The sequence below is a fragment of the Furipterus horrens genome, unplaced genomic scaffold (assembly GCF_987537825.1).
Source record: "Furipterus horrens unplaced genomic scaffold, mFurHor1.1.pri manual_scaffold_2, whole genome shotgun sequence".
Classification (NCBI taxonomy): Eukaryota; Metazoa; Chordata; class Mammalia; order Chiroptera; family Furipteridae; genus Furipterus; species Furipterus horrens.
In genome coordinates, this window is record NW_028327172.1 from 194,915 (window position 1) to 214,761 (window position 19,847).

At 65.7% G+C, this 19,847-nt stretch overlaps 2 protein-coding genes across 2 annotated transcripts; one reads left to right on the forward strand and one right to left on the reverse strand.

The window, feature by feature from the left end:
- Positions 1-3,038: 3,038 nt before the first annotated feature.
- PKP3 (plakophilin 3) lies at positions 3,039-11,964 on the forward strand. Its single transcript, XM_090292031.1, is given in 15 exon segments — positions 3,039-3,196; positions 4,542-4,737; positions 6,961-7,040; positions 7,175-7,812; positions 7,902-8,025; positions 8,401-8,605; positions 8,887-9,061; positions 9,552-9,669; positions 9,740-9,850; positions 9,852-9,911; positions 10,025-10,210; positions 10,738-10,891; positions 11,024-11,216; positions 11,291-11,378; positions 11,576-11,964. Coding segments are annotated over 15 exon segments (2,448 nt in total). The 5' UTR covers positions 3,039-3,112; the 3' UTR covers positions 11,612-11,964.
- Positions 11,965-12,721: 757 nt separating this feature from the next.
- SIGIRR (single Ig and TIR domain containing) lies at positions 12,722-17,827 on the reverse strand. Its single transcript, XM_090292040.1, is given in 11 exon segments — positions 12,722-13,019; positions 13,286-13,475; positions 13,588-13,738; positions 13,802-13,904; positions 14,254-14,427; positions 14,430-14,654; positions 14,690-14,878; positions 14,968-15,101; positions 15,560-15,758; positions 16,313-16,477; positions 17,050-17,827. Coding segments are annotated over 10 exon segments (1,536 nt in total). The 5' UTR covers positions 16,320-16,477; positions 17,050-17,827; the 3' UTR covers positions 12,722-12,855.
- Positions 17,828-19,847: the final 2,020 nt, after the last annotated feature.

The window sequence follows — 19,847 nt, forward strand, 5'->3', positions numbered from 1 at the left end:
TCTGAGAAAAGCACACACATGGGATGGAAAAGAGGAGCCAGAAGTGATCCCTGAGAAGACAGAGGTATCGGGACACAGACCAGCTAGAAGACGAGAGAGGAATGGAAGAGGAAAAATACTATAGTAAATGATACAGCAGAAGAAAACATTGTCGAAATAAACGCAGGCCAGAATGTATCATTTGGAACACTCGTACCAAAGAATTACCCCAAACGCAGGCAGGTGACATCACTGGGCTCCAGAGTTAAAGACCCTGTGGGCGGTGGGCGGTGTGGGTAATGGCCTGGTCACAACAAGCTCTGATTTCCCCACCGTGAGGAGTCAGCAAAATGCCTGCCAGGTCCTGAGGGAGAGAAAGCACCAGCCCCCAAACTGGACCCTGATGCCAAATCAGAGTCTTCAAGCCCGTCCCCCAGGAGCTCATGCGCCCGCCCAGAGCTGCCGGCTGGGGGAAGGGTTCACGGTAGCAGGAAGCCAGTTTAAACGGGACTGAAGCCAAACCACCCACGGCAGCCGTGGCACAAATCCCCGAGCCCCAGTGGAGGAGCCAGCCCAGGCCTGGCTGGGGGCCCGGGGCTCTGCAGGGGCTCTGCCAAGGCCTCTGCCCAGCAGCCAGCGCTGGCCCCTGAGACGGCTCCTGGGCTGCTCTCACGCAGGGTTGGAGATCTCTCTGCGGCCCCCGGCTTGTACTGTAACTTCTGGGAACGTGTTCAGCCTTCAGGGGCCTCGGTCTCCCCATCTGTAAAGAAGAGGCGGGCACAGCTTCGCCTTCCTGAGGGTTCTGTGAGGACTAAGCAGTGTGACAAGTTTTAGCGCCCTGCCAGCGCGTGGGCCGCCCTGCGTAATGGGCGCTGTGAATCCCTGTTTCTGTTTCTGTCGGGGCTCTGACGACGGGGCAGCGTGGGCTCTGCCCCCAGGGACGGGGACTCGCTGCTGGGGGAGGGGAGGCAGTGACTGTCTCCAAGCTGCCTGACCCCTCTTCCGGGCCCAGGCCACCACCTCCCCTCCCCTCTCCCTGCTTCCTTTAACTCCCTCTCCCTGCAAAGACTGGTGCTCTCCCGACATGCAAATCTGACAGCCACGCCCCTGCCGAAGAGCGCCCACTGCCCCTCCGACCGCCCCCACCCAGTGTGGCTCCAGCCACCCTGTTCCTGTCCAGGTCCTGCAGGGATCCGCTCCGGGGCGCTGCCTAGGGCGCCGTGATAGGGTCTCACAGGCTTCGGCTCCCGCCGCACCCCGACAAGCTTCATTGCTTGTGGGCCACTGTCCGTTCACTGTCTGAGCCCCCGGTACCCCAGCAGACGGTCGCGGTCACACACACCTGTCCCAGAAAAGTGCCCGGTGCCCAGGAAGAGCTCAGAAGGAGGGGCGGGTGGGTAGGTGGGGGTGGGGGTGTCGATGAAAGGTGCCAACCCGACCCTGGGGTGACTGGGACCAGTAACCTTCAGGCGCCTTCCACGCCAAAGGCGCATGGCGGGTGGTGGGGGCACAGAGGAGGCCAGGTCCCCTGTGACCCGCCCAGGGTCACCGAGGCTTAGGGGCAGAGCCCAGGCGAAAATCCAGGCAGGCTCCCTGGAGAAGGCGGGGACAGGGCTGGCCTTTCAGGGAGAGCCTAGACCGCGGGATGTTGGAAGATTTGCGAGCTTGGGCGCGTCCCGAAGCGCCCCGGACGCCCCTGGCTGGAGCTGAGAGGAGCAAGTGCCGCGCCTCTGGGGGCCTCATGGGAGAGCTGCGCCCCACACTCGTCCGGCAACTCGCGCGGCTGCCCCGCCCCCGCAGGCCCGCACCGCGTCGACTTGACTTCTCCGTGCGCCTGCGCGCTCCTGAATTTTGCTTTGAATACTGCTTTGCTGTTAATGTCTTCCCATCTTCGGCTCCCCATAACCCCTCCAGGCTCCCAACGGCAGGAACGGGAGAGGGAGGAAGGGTTACTCGCTGGGTCCCGCCCCCACCTCCAGGTTACCAGAGCCTGCTCCAGTGGGTCTTCCTTCTACCCTCACTCCATTCCGGCTCATGGCTCTGAGGCCCCTCATCCTGAACCCCTGTTCTTTTCCCCAACTCCTCTTCCAGAAACGCCTGTGACAGCCGCCTGAGGGTCCCCTCTTCCATTAGGTGACCCAGCCCATCCATTCTGCCTTGTCAGATGAAGGGGTGTAAATGCTAATCTGTTCCCCTTGGGCCACCCCTGGGCAGAGTTCAGGCTGTCCCCAGTCCCCAGCCATGCACCACCCCAGTAAGAGAGTTGATCACTCACCGTTCGAGGCTCCCAGGTTCCAGGTTCTCACCCTGCTGATGTGCCAGAAGCACCTGGAGGGGTTAAATGCAGGTCCCCAGGCTCTGCCGAACAGCGGGCCCTAGGCTCTACTGGCTGTCTTCTAAGATCTTGGGGTAAATCCTCCTCCCTCTGCCACAAGCCCACCTCCTCCAGGAAGCCCACCATGATTCTTCCCAGTGCTCCCTCCCCTCGCACTGGATCCTGGGAGAGGAAGACTGACAAAGAGCTCTCCAGGGATCAGATGGGCTCTAGCCTGAGGTTGAGAGCAGGGCCGGTCCCACCAGCCCTGCAGTAATTAGAGAAAGTGAGCCTGAGACCCCAGGCTTTCCTGGGGCACTGAGCCACAGAGGTGCGAGGTCCATGCTGGGGAGGGGTCCCAGCTTGCTTTGGACACCCATGACCCTCCTTGCCAAGAAGAGAGGAAAGTTTCACAGAACTGGCCCTGAAAACTGAGCCACCCCCAGCCGGGTGCCTCCTCTCCCTCCCATGGCTGCGACCCCACCAAAGTCCCGTCCACCCAGGGCCTCCCCACTGGCCTGTCAGATCCCTGCCTGCAGCCTGTCCCAGCCGTGTTCCGGGCCTGGCCTCCGAGGGCCCAGGTGGGCCCAGGCAGACCCCCAGCAACGGGCGGGCCTGTCCCTGTCCAGGCGTGTACTCCAGGCACGCTCTGCGCCGCACAAACTTGTCTCCCGGGATTTTTCCACACAAGACACATCTCCCAGGGAAGCAACCGGTCTGATGAGCTGGGTGTGCGGGCGTTCCCACCCCGCCCTTCGGTACCCCCACAGCTCCGTCCCGCAGTGAGACGCCTCCCTGGACAAGCTCACGGGGCCAGGGATGGAGCCCAGGACCCCTCGGCTGGTGGTGGTAGCAGCTTCTGGGATGAGCCCCGAGCCCAGCAGTGTCCCGACCACCTACAGGGTAGGTCTACCTTCTTGCACCTTCTCCTCCCGCCCAGAGGCCCCACCCCAGCTTTATGTTGACCTTTCCAGGGACCCCTAAGCCCACTACACTGCCCCATCCTCCTGACCAGGCCACTGCCCCCCCCCACCACCACCACTCCCATCTGGAACCTCACCCCTGCCAGGACTGACTGCACAGCGAGGCAGATGTCTGGGGGGTGGGGGACAACTATTGGAGAGAGGGCTGAGGGCAGAGGCAGGCTCGAGGGAGAGAGACACACAGGGCTCTGCAAGGGGACCCCAAAAGGTACACGAGGCCCCCCGCCCCTCATTCCCACTCAGTCAACCAGGGGCCTCTCCTGGACCCACGCCAGGCCTACCCAGGAGGCCTTGCAGCTGCTGGTCTAGCCAGGTAAGGGGCTTGGGGAGACTCCCTGGGCCCACTCCCCCCACTGTGACACCTGAGTCCTGGGACAGGACTCCTGGGCTCCTCGCACCCAGGCCTGCCCAGCAGCTGGGAGAGGCCCTTCCGAGTAGGGTGGCCCCGCCTGGAGTCCCATCACAGCCCTGACTCACATGCTGGGAATGGCTTCTCACCCTGGCAGGGGCCGGGAGGGGCACCAGGGAGGCCCAGCCAGCAGCCCTGGAGGCCTCTGCAGAGGTGTTGGGGGGGGGGGAGCTGGAAGCCGCTTCCAGCACCTGGGGACAGAGGTCTGGAGGGTCTTGCCCTAGGGAGTGAGCTTCTGCAGTCTCGCAGGCACAGAGGACAAGGACGGTGACAAGAGCCTGCTCCACCCTGAAGCTCCACCTTAATCCCTTTATCCTCAACCCTGACCCTTCGCTCTGACCGCTGACTCCTGATGGTGACTTTTTTTTGATGTTCAGCCCCTGTCTAGGCCCGCCTCAGCCTCCTGGCTGGGTCCCAGGGGCTCCCTAGGCACAGTAGGGGCCCCCTGCCAGGGACCTGCTGAGGCCTTTATGGACAGGGAGCAAATCTGGGCCCAGACCCTGTGGCCCTGTCCTGGCATGGGCCTAAGGATGGGGTGGCCAAGCCGGGACGTGGGCCACGCTGGGCCTGTTCTTCCGCCCAAATTCCACCTTAAGCAGGCGGCGGCCCCTCCCTTCCACCTGGCCCAGGTGTCCCCGCCCCCAGTCGAGCTCTGGGCTGGGCGGGCGTCTGTCTCCGGGCGGCTCTTGGTGAGGCCAGTGGGGAGGGAACTTCAGGGACCAGGCCGCTCCGGACGAGACCTGAGACCTGAAGACAGGACGGGCTGGAGGCGTCCACAGTGGCCCGGGCCAGGCGGGCCCAGCCCCGCGCGCCTGCCGCCATGCAGGACGGTAACTTCCTGCTGTCGGCCCTGCAGCCCGAGGCTGGCGTGTGCTCCCTGGCGCTGCCTTCAGACCTGCAGCTGGACCGCCGGGGCGCAGAGGGGCCGGAGGCCGAGAGGCTGCGCGCCGCCCGGGTTCAGGAGCAGGTCCGCGCCCGCCTCCTCCAGCTGGGCCAGCAGCCGAGGCACAACGGGACGGCCGAGCTCGACGGGGTTGCCGGGGCAGCCAGAGGTAGGTGGGCGCCCGCAGGGGGGGTGCCGGGCGGCGGTGGCAGTGACAGCCGTGGCGAGGCAGGCAGAGGCGGCCCCGGCAGGTGTGGTGGTGCCAGGCCAGAGGCCTCGATGCGGCTGGCTCCAGGGTTCAGCTCCCTGACTCACCAGGGCCTGCACTGAGTCACCCACCCCGCCCAAAAGGGTGTGGGAGCAGCCGTGGGCGGGGCTTCCCACCACCCCACAGGGACCAGGGGTCCTCCTGGCCGGGTCTGGCCGGGCCCACCTGCCCCCTCGGCCCTGGGCCCCTGTGGGGGTTGATGAGATGACTGGCACCTGGCACATGGCAGGCCAGCCAGACCCATCTCTGGGGGCAACCCTGGAACATACACACGTCCCATCCCGTGTGACAGGCTCACACACGGTGCCAGAGACAGGCAGGGACACACATCAGTCCCAGGAAGACAGACGCCCTGGCTCCAGGGCCCCTCCCCACCCCCACGCCTCACAGGAACCCGCAGACAGAAATGTGAGGGCAGGTCTGGGGATCCTGGACAAGTGCCACCCGCCTGTCTGTCTGACCAGGGTCCCCTGCGGAATTGCAGGGGAGGCCCCATTGGAGTGACCCAGATACTCCCCGTGAGAACAGCAGGTGGGGGGGCCCTCAGTCCCAGGCAGACTGCCCTGAGCAGGAATCTTGGCTCCACCAGTGTGCGTGTGCGTGCTGTGTGCATGCAGGCATCTGCGTACACGTGTGTGTGTGCTGCATGAATGCGAGTGTGCATGCACGTGCATGCTGTGTGTTAGTCTGCGCGTGCGCATGTGCATCCTGTGACTGCACACACGAGTGTGTGCTGTTTGAATGTGAGTGTGCGCACATGCATGCACCCTGTGTAGGTGTGACTGTATGTGCACACATGTGTATTCTGTGTGGTTGAGAGTGTGTACGCACGTGTGGGCCTCTTGTGTGGTTATGTGCACGTATGTACATCCTGTGTGAGTGTGTGCATGACTTAATGCCATTTCCTCCCTCACCAAGCCACAGCCCCAGGGACCAAGGTCAGCGAGGTGAAGCCCCAGGATGTCAGGGGCAGAGACCTTGGCCTCAGTGGCTCCCATGAAGGTCAGCCAGCATAGGGGTGCAGAGCAGCCTGGGTTTCTGGGTCCTCACCCCATGCCCCACGCCCAGGCCTTAGCCTCTCTGGTGGCCTGGTTGGCGCCCAGGGGTCACGGGGTGGAGGGTGGAACAGGGAAGGGTTAATTAGCACCCCAGCTGCCCTGCCAATTAGGGGCAGGAAGATTATAATTTGGGGTGGGGGTAAGGTCCCCAGGCTGAGGTTAATAGCCCCTGCCTAGAAGCCTCATTAACCAGGGCAGGTCTGCGACAGAGGCTGGGGGACAAGGCCCCTTGCTTTCACCCCAACCTGAGTCTTCTCAGGAGAAGGGACTCTCCCCACAAGGATGGCCCCAGCAGGGACCCTGGCAGACATGGATCCCCAGGCAGCCCATCCCTGTCCAAAGAACCTGCCCTCCCCAGTCTGTCCCACTGCTCTGCCTTGGTTTGCTCCCACCATCTGTCCATCCACCCACCTGTCCACCTGCATCCACCCAGTCGCCTGCTCACCATCCCTCCAGCCCGCCATCCTTTCACCTTAGCGATGTTGCCACCCTCCCGTCTGTCTGTCTGTCCATCCACCCATCTTCACCACAATCCGTCTCCCATCTCTCCACCCTCCGCCCTCTGCCCTCCACCCACCCACCAGTCTGTCCACTCACCTTGGAGTCGGGCTGGCGCCAGCGCCCACAGTTTGTGAGTGGCTGGATGGCGTGGGTGTGGCTCTGCCAGGTGGGGTGGGGACCGCCCCTCAGGACAGGTGGGTCCAGGGACACCGTCAGCGAGCAAAACTTCACCTTGTGTGACCACAGCCCGGGACGGGCTCACAGGAGGCCATGTGGCTCCTTGGAGGAGGAGGCCAGGCACTGTGCTTTGGCAGAGATTGGAGAGCTGAGGCTGGCGTCCCCAGCGTGCTGCTCGAGGGGCTGGGAGGTCATCTGGGTGAGCACATCTGTCCCCCCGCACAGCTGGAGGAGACGGAGGCTGTGGGAGAGGAGACAGATGAGGCGATGGCGGGGACCAGGGCCGAGGCACCTGTCCCGCACCCCCTGCCCTCGGTCCCAGGGTCCAGGAGGCAGGCCAGCGCTTTGCCTTCCGGCCCTACCAACCTACCACTGTCCCTGTGCGCAGGTGTGCCATGGGGCCAGTACCACACCCTGCAGGCGGGCTTCAGCTCCCGTTCCCAGGGCCTGAGTGGGGACAGCGCATCGGTGAGTGACGACCGCTCCAGCCTGGGGAGACTGGGCTCTGTTCTCACAAGGGAAAGGCTCTTGGGGAGGCTGTGGTTGCCAGGGCCAGGGAGAGCCCCGGCCCCCACTCACTGCCCTCCCCATCCTTCCCACAGACCTTCCGGCCCATTGCCAAGCCCGCCTATAGCCCGGGGGCCTGGTCCTCCCGCTCAGCCGTGGACCTGAGCAGCAGCCGGAGGCTGAGCTCTGCCCACAACGGGGGCAGTGCCTTCGGGGCTGCCGGGTACGGAGGAGCCCAGCCCACCCCACCCATATTCGCCCGGCCAGTGTCCTTCCACGAGCGCGGCAGTGGAGGGGGCAGCCGGGTGGACTACGACACCCTGTCCCTCCGCTCGCTGCGGCTGGGGGCCGGGGGCCTGGACGACCATGGCAGCCTGATGTCAGAGCAGATGGAGCCCGCAGCCGCCAACGCCTACCGGGCCTTTGCCTACGAGCGCCAGGCCAGCTCCAGCTCCAGTCGGGCGGGGGGCCTGGACTGGCCTGAGGCGGCGGAGGGGCCACCGCCCAGCCGGACTATCCGCGCCCCTGCCATGCGGACCCTGCAGCGGTTCCAGAGCAGCCACCGCAGCCGCGCGGGGGCGGGGGCCATGCCAGGGGCCGTGCTGGAGCCTGTGGCCCGAGCACCCTCCGTCCGCAGCCTCAGCCTCAGCCTGGGTGAGGCCGGCCACCTGCCGGACATGCGGGGCCTGGACAGCTACGGCGGCCAGCGCACTCTGCAGAGGCTCAGCAGCGGGTGAGCTGGGCCGTGCGTGGGGAGGGGGCTGCTGCCACGGCCCTGGCCGTCCTCAGGGCCAGCCTGACCCTTGACCCCTGTCTCTGCAGCTTCAACGACATTGACTTGCCATCGGCAGTTAAGTACCTCATGGCCTCAGACCCGAACCTGCAGGTGCTGGGAGCAGCCTACATCCAGCACAAGTGCTACAGCGATGCCGCGGCTAAGAAGCAGGTGGCCACCCGGTGACCCCCCGCTGACCCCGCCTCACTGACCTCTGGTCCCTGAGCCCCTCTCTGACCTCCCAGCAGACTGGGCAGCCTTCCTCCTGCCCAGAGACTCCTCAGCAGAGGAGAAGCTGGAGGGGGTGATGTGCACACCTTTGCGCACACCTGTACATACCTGCATCCATCTCCACACCTCCACACACCTATACAACCTACACACACCTGCACACCTCTGCACACACCTGCATACAACTGCCAATGCCCGCACAGTCTCTACACATCACGCCTCTGCACACACCTGCGCACCCGCGTGCCTCCACACACCATTGCACACCTGCACAGGGTGCACACGCGTGCTAACACTGCACGCCTGTGCCTGCAGGCCCTCAGCCTTCACGCCGTGCCTCGGCTCGTGAAGCTCTTCAACCACGCCAACCAGGAGGTGCAGCGTCACGCCACAGGCGCCATGCGCAACCTCATCTACGACAACGCGGACGGCAAGCTGGCCCTGGTGGAGGAGAGCGGCGTCTTCGAGCTGCTGCGGACGCTGCGTGAGCAGGACGATGAACTGCGCAAGAACGTCACCGGTGCCCGCTGCCCTCGCTGCCCCGCCCCGCGGCCCCTTTTCTGTTCCGTCTCTGCGTGCCCTCCCTGCGCCATCTCTTTCTTTGGTCCACTGACCACCCTTGTGGCAGGCCTCCCGTGCCCAGGGCCATGTCCCCAGGGCCTGCTGCCACCCCGGCTGTCCCCAGTGGGGCTCTTGGGTGGGACCCTGGGGAGTGCTAGGAGCTCCCTCCCACCACCCGAGGAAGAGCTCGGGGGCCCGCTGGGCTGTCTCTGACCACAACTTCGGCCCCACCTGCCCCAGGGATCCTGTGGAACCTGTCCTCCAGCGACCACCTGAAGGACCGCCTGGCCCGAGACACGCTGGAGCAGCTCACAGACCTGGTGCTGAGCCCCCTCTCGGGGGCTGGGGGCCCCCCCCTCATCCAGCAGAATGCCTCTGAGTCCGAGATCTTCTACAACGCCACAGGCTTCCTCAGGTGCCCCGGGCGGGGGCGGCACTGGGCAGGGGCATCACCAGCGGGGGGCAGCAGCGGGTGGGGGGACAACTGGCTGGGAGAGGCTGAGGCAGCGGCCATGGGGAGCGGGTGGGGGCCCGGGAGGCCTGACGGTGAGGCAGGGACAACCAGGGGGCTGGAAGCAGGCAGACCACGCAAGGCCTGGGTGCTGAGGCAGGAGTGGAGCAGGCTGCCCGGTGCGGCTGTGGCTGCCGGTGTGATGTCAGTAGACTGAGGCTGCAGGCTCAGGTGTCATTAAATCAGGGACTTGATCTAACATTCGTCACCCCTTCTGGATGCCTCGAGGGGGGTGGATGGGATGGTTGTGTAGTGGCACCTGGGCCAGCAGTGACCCGGAGGGACTTGGAGCAGGAGGTGCCCAAAGGACTTGCAAGCCCTTGGGTTCAGGTCCCTGTGGGGGTGGGCCCTTCCCGGGGTCCCCGTGGGGTCTCTGATCTGCCTCCCTCCACAGGAACCTCAGCTCAGCCTCCCAGGCCACTCGCCAAAAGATGCGTGAGTGTCACGGGCTGGTGGATGCCCTGGTCACCTACACCAACCAGGCCCTGGACGTGGGCAAGTGCGAGGACAAGGTGAGGGGCGGCCCGTGCCGAGGGGGCGGGGGGGCTGCGGCCCGTTCTGACCACAGTGTGCCCACTGCAGAGCGTGGAGAACGCCGTGTGCGTGCTGAGGAACCTGTCCTACCGCCTGTACGACGAGATGCCACCGTCAGCCTTGCAGCGCCTGGAGGGCCGGGGCCGCAGGGACATGGCGGGGGGCGCCGCCCGGCGAGGTGGTGGGCTGCTTCACGCCACAGAGCCGGCGGCTCCGAGAGGTGGGCTGGGGCTCTGGCGGGCGGGAGGGGGGCCCGGCTGAGCCCCGCTGACCCCGGCTGGCCCCGGCTGGCCCTGGCTGACCCCAGCTGACCCTCTGCACCTTCCCACCCAGCTGCCCCTCACGGCCGACACGCTCACGTTTGCCGAGGTGTCTAAGGACCCCAAGGGCCTGGAGTGGCTGTGGAGCCCCCAGATCGTGGGCCTATACAACCGCCTCCTGCAGCGCTGTGAGCTCAACCGGCACACGACCGAGGCGGCCGCTGGGGCCCTGCAGAACATCACCGCCGGCGACCGCAGGGTGAGGGGCCATGGAGCCCTGTCCGGGCCTGATGGGACTCACAGCTGGCCACCTGCAGGGGACATGCAGGGGACATGCAGGGGGCTTGGGGGATATGGGGGGTGGGACCCTGCTCTCAGGGAGCTTACCGTCTGTTGGGAGAGGGACAGCGGGACAAACGCAAACTTGTGGACAGGCCAGAATGTCAGAGGGAGAGAGGAAAGAGGCAGGAGAGTGACAGCCTCAGAGCTGGGCAGCAGGGACAAGAATGAGGGGACATCTGAGGGGCGCAGGAGTGTGAGGTCGGTGTCCCAGATGGGACTGGCCTGGGGGCCATGAGCTTTCAGGTTCTGCAGAGTCTGAGGGGAGGGGCCAGGAGGTCCAAGCTGACAGCGGCCTGACTGGAGTCGCGCTTGGTGAGGTCCTGGCTGGGGTGCAGAGGTCAAGAGGACCCAGTCCCGCCTCAGTTTCCTCCCAGTGGCCCGTGAGGAGGCAGAGGGGGCGCTGGTGTCTTCCCCTGCTCTCACTGGCCCCTCGTCCTCCGTCAGTGGGCGGGCGTGCTCAGCCGCCTGGCCCTGGAGCAGGAGCGCATCCTGAACCCGCTGCTGGACCGCGTCCGCACGGCCGACCACCACCAGCTGCGCTCGCTGACCGGCCTCATCCGGAACCTGTCTCGGAACGCCAGGAATAAGGATGAGATGTGTGAGTCGGCGTGGGGCACAGGGCTCGCCCCGGGCTGTGGTCTTTATCGCTGCCCAGCCCGGCCGGGCCGGCTCCTCGCCGGCTCCCTGGGGCTGGGCGTGGGGCGCACACTGACCTCCTGGCCTCCCGCAGCCACCAAGGTGGTGAGTCACCTGATCGAGAAGCTGCCAGGCAGCGTGGGCGAGAAGGCGCCCCCGGCCGATGTGCTGGTGAACATCATTGCTGTGCTCAACAACCTGGTGGTGGCCAGTCCCGTCGCCGCCCGAGACCTGCTATACTTCGACGGGCTCCGCAAGCTGGTCTTCATCAAGAAGAAGCGCGACAGGTGAGGGCCCCCCACCCTCCACCCCGCCTTTGGGCTTTGCTTGTTCCCTGCTGACCCCTGCCCTCGACCCCCAGCCCGGACAGTGAGAAGGCCTCCCGCGCGGCCTCCAGCCTCCTGGCCAATCTGTGGCAGTACAGCAAGCTCCACCGAGACTTCCGGGCGGTATGTTCCCACCATTGGGGCAGGCTGGGCCACAGCAGTCAGCCTGGGGACAGCACATGGGAGGGACTGGCCAACCAGGGTGGAGCAAGAGACCCAGGGAGAGGGGGCCACAGCAGCACCCCGGGGGGAGAGGCGGATGCAGGGCGGCCGGCACCCTCTCACTCGCCCCCTCACCCCCGCCCCCCACCCAACTGCAGAAGGGTTATCGAAAGGAAGACTTCCTGGGTCCCTAGGCGAGGGCTTCCCAGAGGAGAAGAACGCGACTCGGCCCAGCCTCAGCAGGACGGGCCCGGTGCTGCGCTGCTTGCCGGCCGGCCTGGAGGAGAAGGCTGGCGGCCCCGGGGCGCTCACGGCAGCCCCACATGTGACTCGGAAAGGCCTGGGCCACCAGGGAGAAGACGGGGGGTGGGGGCGGGGGGGCTCACAGCTGGGGACTTGGCTTCTGCAGGGCAGGGAGTGGGGCAGGGCTTGAGGCTGCTCTGGTGTGTGGGCGGTGACCAGGTCACACTGGCAGAGGTGGCGCTGGCCGTGGTGGCCTCAGGACAGCCCACCCTGGGAAACAATAAAGGTGGTCGTGAAGAAAGCAGCCACAGTCCTGCTTGCTTCTTTGGCTGGTCTGACCCCGGGGTACTCCAGTGTCCCCAGGTACAACCATGCCATCCCCTGGGCTCACACACAGGTCAGGGAGGAGGGAGTGTCCAGTGAGGAGAGATGGCCAGGAGCAGAGGAGGTGGGGCATGGGGCAGCGGCCTCAGCACCCCCTGGGGCACAGGTGCAGCAGCACTGGGGGCTTCAGACACAGAGCAGCGACCAGTCCTGACTTTGGTACTGTCCTGCTCTGGTGGCAAAGGCCCCCAACACCTCTCCTTGCCCTGCCCTCTGGACATGGGGTGCCTGACCAGGGGCTCTCAGGCTGTCCCTCTGAGGCTGGGGACCCAGTCGGTTCTGGGACCCCTCCCCCATCTCATTGAGCCAGGCCCCTTGGCTGTGAAGCTCCCACTGTTATTTTTACAACAAAGGGCTTCTTTTGCAAAGCTCAGAACCTGGAGCGTCTAAGGGGCCCGACTCCCCAGCACCTGTGTAGATCAGAGGGGGGCTGGGGGGCATCGGTGCTGCCCCCTAGCAGAGGACACAAGGAGGCTATGGCAAGAGACCTGCTCAGCACGGAGGAGGACGGAGAGCAGGAGGGCTGGGGTGGACAGCCAGGTCTGGTGACAGAGTGGCCATCAGGATGAAAAGAGGGAGGGTCGAGTGCCCTGGAGAGCCTGAGACAGAAGTGAGTGGTGCCCGCCCAGGGCACTGTGTACCCCTTCCTGCCACAGAGAGGGCAGGGGAGGCCCAGGCAGGGTCCAAAGAGACTTTATTTTTCTGGCACAAGGAGGGTCCCAGGGTCCCAGGGCCACCAACAGGCAGGGCGCGAGGTCCTACTCCCGGCTGCCCCCGGCGTCCTGTGGCTCCATCGGGAGTGAGAGGCCAGCTACATGTCTTCCTCAGACACCAGGCAGTAGAAGTCTGTGCGGGCGCTGTAGTTGCGGGAGCCGAGGTCCGAGACGTCCACCTCGCTGCCCCGCGCCTCTCCCAGCGAGACCCCGCTTGCAGGCGGTGGAGCTGGTGGCTGCCCAAAGACAGGGCCTCGGACACCTGGGGAGGGGACACCGCCAGACCTGAAGCTGGGCTCAGCCCCTGCCGCCCCCCCTGCTCACCCTCCTGGGTGGTAACATTTGAGGCCCTGGAAGCCCAAGAGCCTCTGGGGAAGAAGCTGTGGGTGAAGGGGTTCTGGGGGGAGTCAAGCCCATCCACAGACAGCAAGGAGGAGTCCCCACCACCTGGGCCCCTTTCGGGGCTCGCGGGCCCTTTCACCCCAGGCTGAGCTTCTCAGGCTCAGGCGTGGGGCTCGGTGCGCATACCCAGGTCCCCCTCGGGGTCGGGGTCCAGCTCGGGGTCCAGGGTCCGACCCTCCGAAACACGGCCTCGCACAATCAGCATGGGGTCCTTGTCGTCCTGCAGCCGGGTCTGGGGGTCTCCCTCCCTTGCTCGGTACTGCATCTTCCGCGGCAGCGCCAACTGTAGCTCTTTCCAAAAATCGGAGGAAGGCGTCTGGGGACCAAGGTGGGGCACTGAGCGCGCGTGCGCTCCTCACGCGGGGGGCGCACTGAAAGCTCGGGCCCCTGGAGCCCCACCCACCCGGAGCCCGCGCCACCCTCCGCACCACGGAGCCGGGCCTCCAGCGCAGCAGGGTCACCAGGTGGCGGTGCTGGCGCAGCAGGAGCAGCGCAGGGTGCGCGGGGTCATGCCGCTGGCCCTCGAAGGTGATGAAGATGGGTCTGCGCGTGAGCTCCAGCAGCCGACACAGGCCCTCCCTGCGGGGGCGGGGTGTCAGCAGGTCGCAGCGGGGCCCCGCCCCCGCCGAGCACGACACCTACCGGAAACTGTGGCTGCACCAGGCGCGCCCCAGGAAGGCGTCCGACAGGACCACGATGAGGCGCCGGCAGCGGCTCAGGTTCACCAGGAGGTCGGCGGAGGGCTCTGTGAAAAGGCGGTAGGCTGGGCCCTGCCTGCCTGCGGGGTCAGGGTCCGAGGCGGGAGGGGGCGGGGCCGAGGCTAGAGCGGGGGGCGGGGCGCAGCGCGGGGGCGGGGCCGAGGCTAGAGCGGGGGGCGGGGCTCAGCGCGGGGGCGGGGCCGAGGCTAGAGCGGGGGGCGGGGCGCAGCGCGGGGGCGGGGCCGAGGCTAGAGCGGGGGGCGGGCGCAGCGCGGGGGCGGGGCCGAGGCTAGAGCGGGGGGCGGGGCTCAGCGCGGGGGCGGGGCCGAGGCTAGAGCGGGGGGCGGGGCGCAGCGCGGGGGCGGGGCCCCGAGACTGAGTGCCGCGCCTCTATACCTGCCCGCGGCAGGAGGTCGCGGTCGTCCAGGAAGAGCTTGTAGCCCCGACGCCGCTCCAGCTGCGGCTTCAGGATGAAGTTCACGAACTTCCGATCTTCGGGGCTGTCGCTGTAGGAGACGTAGGCGTCGTAGAGCTTCCCGTCTGCAGACGGGGGCGGGTCAGAACAGCCCTTTCCAGGCCCCGCCGCCCCTTCCAGGTGCCATCCCACAGGGGTCCCTCCATGCGCACAGGGCCCAGCCCCGCACCGCCGACCCCTCCCCAATACAGAATTCTGAGGGGAGCCCTCGAACCAGGAGACAGGCTGCCTAGCCCCCCTCTGCCGACCCTCCTGGAATCTGTGCTCATCCGAGCCTCCAGGGCTGCTGCGTCCTTATCCCCCACCTCCAGAGCCTCCCCCGCTTGCTGGGCGGCGACCCCCCTACCCAGAGGGAGCCTGGGGAGGCCTTGCTGCTGACCCCGCCCCAGCCACCCTCCCACTCACCGTTCACCTCCACCTCCCCATACGCGTCCTGGTACCAGAGTTGCACGTTGAGCCGGCACTTCACATACAGCAAGGCCGCCAGAAGCAGGAGCAGCAGCACCAGCAGTGAGGCCAGCACCCCGGCCAGGTGGCCTGCCGGGCCTGGGGACAGAGCTGCAGCCTGAGCCGCTGCACCCCTCACCCAGAGGTTCAGGCCCCCCTCCTGCCCCGTACCCCTGAATCCCCCTCACCAGCTCTCCGGAGAGTGAAGGAGAAGGAGCTGACATTGCCAACAGAGCAGGTGAAGGCCCCGTAGTCCTCAGCACTGGTCAGGTTGACCCCCAGGACACTGGACACAAGCACCTCTGACGAGTTGGCCTTGACCCTGGGGAGACCTGAGAGCCTCAGTGGACACCCCAGAGCCTACCTGTCTGGAATTCACCCTGAGAGGCTGCAGCTTGGGCTTCCTGGGCAGCCCTCAGGCCATAAGCTGAGAGAAGTGGCAGAACCTGGGGAGGGTGTGAGTCTATTTAGTGACAATCACCCTAATCCTGGGTCTGGGTCTGGGTTCAGGGGGTCTTCTGACCCCAGGCTTGGCCCAATGCCCAGTGCCTCACTCAGGCCTTAAGACTGCTGGCACCCATGGCTCTGGACAGTGGCGTAGAAAGTATCTACAGGGGCCATCTGTCCCTTCGGTCACTGACTCTCAGTCTGGGTCCAGTGTGGCACTCTGCCCATGCCACATCTAAGAAGTCACTCCCCGGCCCATGTCCAGGTGTCTATAGACCAGAATATAGGGCAGAGAGGCCACTCGCCATAGGTATACCCAGGGTGGTCTCTTACCAGGAGTCCTCATGAAGGTCATAATGGCTCCCATTGCCCAGCAGCAGCCCATCTTTTAGCCACTGGACTGAGGGCAGAAGACAATGGGGTGAAGAGACCACCCAGGCTGTGCAGTTCAGAGTGACCACACTGCCCTGGGCAGGTGTCAGGACCTGGGCTCCAGAAGGGGAGAGGAAGTCAGGGGGCCTGCCGCAGACACCTGCAGAAAGATGACCCAGCAGGTCAGCTGTGCTCAGGACACCTGGCTCCCACTGCCCACAGATGGTCTGTGGCAGGAAAAAGAGGCGGCCAGTTGCTTGGTGGCCACACCGTGTCCATCCCTGAGTCCCATGAATCACAGGGCCCAGCGTCTGGCTGCCCATCCACACAGGACATGAGCCCCGGGTGAAGGGCCCGGCAGTGCAGCCTCAGCCCTGCCCCCTCCTAGGGGAGCTGCCATCAGCATGGGCACCTTCTGCCTGGGAGAGGAGCCTGGCTTCCAGGATCCTCTGCTGCTCCGGGGCAAACCTTCCCACCTCCCTGAGACCAGAACTTTCTCTTCTGTAAACTGGGCTAATGAGCACTAGCAGGAGTCAAAGAAGACAGTCCCCCACAGCCCACCTCTCCCCGCCCCACCCCCACAGCCCCCTGGCAGCGCCCACCCCTACCAGCCTGGAGGAGGGCAAGCAGAGGGTGGGCTGCATGGCAGCCTGGAGCCAGTGAGGTGCAGGAGGGGAGAGCGGGACTCATGCCCACCCTTCTCTGACCGTCTACCTGCCATGGTCTGCCCGGGCCCTCCTCGGGCAGGTTGGGCACGGTGCCACCCCGGACTGAATGGGCTCCTCAGCTGAGCAGACGGGACCCCAGGGGCTGGGCGGGACTCCCTCTCTGTCTTTGTGGTGAGTCAGTCAGGGCACCAGGATGGGTCAGAGGCTGCTGCTGTCCACAAAGAGCAAGTTAAACAAGAACAGGGTGAGTTAACATGTAACTTTGGCCACAAACAGCACCTGCTGCCTCTTGGATGCCAGTGGAGCACCAGACACCAAAATAAGGTTTCTCCGAGCCCCTGACACGAGGCCGGGAGGGTCCCTCGATGGACCGTCCCCTGGCCCAGGGCCACCGCCATGGCCCAGGGTGGGAGAACGGGCCCATGCCCTCTGGCACCCTCACGAGGCCCAGAGGTGGCCTCTCCTTCACAGCCTCCCCCTCGCACCCCTCCCCACACACACCTGCATTAAGCCCCCACACCTCCAACACTCCGGTGCACACAGCGGGCACACAGGGCACCGACGTGAAACAGCCCCGCCCCACACAGAGCCACACACCCACTCTCGCACACGCCCAGCGTCCCATGGTCCCTCACTCTTCCAGGCCAATGTCCTGCACATGCTGCGGGCCTCCCCTGAGCCAGGCCTGGCTCCGCGCACAGGCCTCAGGCCGAGCCAGCACGGGAGGACGAGGACTCAGGCTGACGCAGAGCAGCAGGCCGCGGTGGGAGGGCACCAAGTCACCTGGTTCCGGCTCTTTTCTCCGGCAGGGGATGTAGGTCATGGAGGTCATTGACCTTCACTTGGGAGCAAATTCTGCTCAGCTGGGCCCCCGGCCCAGCCCGAAGTCCCACAGCTGCTCTGGACCCATCGCTAAACGGTGAGGACCTGGCTTTCGTTTGTGTTTTAATCAGGACTTTTCCGCAGCTTCCTGGCCTGGCAGTCACATCCTCTCCTAAACCTAAACCCCACCCAGGCACCCACCCCCTCCGGGCGGCGGGCAGTTGGTGGTTCTCGCAGCTCCGCCTGCCCCTGCTCTTCCTGTGAGTCTGAGTCAAGGGCTCCTTCCTCCGGGCCCGCCCAGCCCACCAGGCACTGAGCTGTGGGGGGAGCCTGCAGAGGCTGGGGCCCAGCGCAGTGTGAGGGGCTCCAGCAAGGAGACCCCCAGTCAGGGCTACCCTGCACGCACATGAGGAGGGCTGACTGTGCAGTGTGACCTGCTCCCTGGAGACCTCACATGATGCCACCCCAAGGAAGTGGGGGAGTTTCCATGTCCTCTCTCCACCCGCCCCAGGTGAGCAGACCCACATGTCTCTAACCTCTGACCTGCTGGAGTAAGGGGGGCGGGGCGCTATGGAAACTCCTGCCAATAATGAGGCCTTGATCAGGGATCTTTTGTACCCTCCCTGTCCACCTCCCAGGTGTAGACCCCAAACAGTGAGCAGCTGCAGGTGGGCTGGGGTATCCAGGCTGGGATGTGAGGCTAGCGCCCCTTTTCCAGGGAAGGAGTGACCAGAGAGCCTCTCAGAGCCTCCCAGCTCTGAGCCCAGGTTGGGGGGCAGCCAGCTTTCCCAGTTGCCACCACCAGCTCTGCCCCCACACTGATCTGGGACTCAGGGCCCAGCAACAGGTGGGTGGAACTGATGTCCACAGAAAGGGGCCCCTGTCCCCACCCTCACCCACACGGGGCCAGCAGTGGAGCATCTTCAGCACAGCATCAGCTTTCCAACCCCCTGCACTGACCCCAGCCCTGCCGACCCCACGGTGGCCCTCAAGAACCTTGGGTGAGGGTCCCACAGAACTGAGCCTCGGCCTGCTGGAGGGACCTGCTGCTTCTAGCCTCTCTCCTCCAGGTGCCCATGGCCCTGGCCGGGAGGCTGCAGACACAGCCAAGCCCCCAGCAGTTACAGCCGCTAGTCAGTGACCTGCCCTGGAGCACAGGCCGGAAGCAGAGCCGGGCTCTCCTCCTGTCCCCAACCAGCCTCGCTGCCTCACAAAGCGTCTGCCAGACTGTCCGCTGATCTGTGTGCCCGTCTGTGCCACCAGCTCCCAGCTGCGCCCGGCTGCCCCCTCCTCTGCTAACGCCCACCCTCACCTCAAGGGGAGCAGGAAAACCCACATGGCCTTGGGCATCTCCGGAACAGCACTTCCGAATCCAAGCCCGCCCCCTGCACCGTTGGCCCACATCCACGGTTCTTAGAAAGCCCGGGCTCCTCCGCCCTCAAGGCCTGCCCAGTGGGGTGCTGCCCCAGCCTCCAGACGGCCTGGCCCCCGCCCTTCCGCCGGCTTTGCTGCTCAGTACCCCATAGCTTCCTAGCGTCTCCCTCTCATCTAGGACGCGCAGGGGGACTCTGTGCCGCGCTCATGCTGCGCCCCCGGACGTCTCTCCTGAAGGGAAGAACGTGCGCAGGAAGCTGTGGCCTCGCAGGTCTAGGGGCTCCGTCCTGCTCTCCTGAGCCCACGATGCCAGGTTCTCTCTCGCCACACACCCCACATCCCGCGATCCGCCTTCCCTGGGTGTGGACCAGACCTAGTACCCCCACCCTCCAAGTGCTCGGATCAGGCGGTCGGGGGCGCGCACGGAGGGCGGGGGAGCGCTGGCGGCGGCTCGGAGCGCACAGATGGCGGTAGCTCTGCCGGGCGACTGGTGCACCGTGGCCCCTGCACGTTTCTCGACCTTGCCTCCAGCCTGGGGACCTCTGGTCTAGGATCCGGGCTTGGGGCGTTGGTTGGTGTCCCCGCACGTCTCGCGCTCCCCCTCCCTCTCCTGCGCAAAGGTCACGAGGAAGCCACTGCTTGCGTCGGGAGCAGCGGGAAGGCCCAAGCGGCCAGTAAGCGGACGGGCTCGGGCTTCCGGGCGACGCGGGCAGCCAGGCCGGCTCCGAGCTACTTCCTGCGGGACCGCTCCCGCCCAGAGACTCCTGGGGCAAGAGGCCTCCGCCCCACCAAGCACCAGGCCTGGTCCTGACTTCTGGGAGTCAGCGACCTCCACTCACCCCCGTGACTCTGAACCGTGACTGCCACTCATCTGCTGCTAGGACCTGGGGCGAGAGAGCGACCGCGGGGGCGGGGCGGCTCACCTGGGGCAGGTGCGCAGCGGCGACAGCCCCAGCGGCCGCAACAGGTGCAGCCCCGCCCAACACCCAGGGCTGAGGGCGTACCCAAGTATCCGCTTTGCGCCCAAGGCTGGCGTTCAAGGCCGTCAGGCGCTCAGCTCCTGAGAGTCGGGAGCCCCCCAGCCAGGCCTGGGGCAAAGGCCAAACCAGCCTGGAGAGTCTTGGAGCCCAAGAGGGACTCCTTGGAGATTCCATCATCCCCAGGGGCACCTTTTGTGGTTCTGCTCCTCCTCCCCAGTTCTTCTTCCTCCAGGAAGCCTGCCTTGACTCCAGCCCAGAAATCCCATGTGCAGGGACAGTAGGGCCTCAGGCGCTTCTCATGTGGAAGCCGTGGATACCCAGAGGTGGAAGGCCAGGAGGCTACCACGTTCAGACCTTTCCCCATCTAGCCCTGAGAGCAGACACAACCCACCAGAGGCCCAAAAG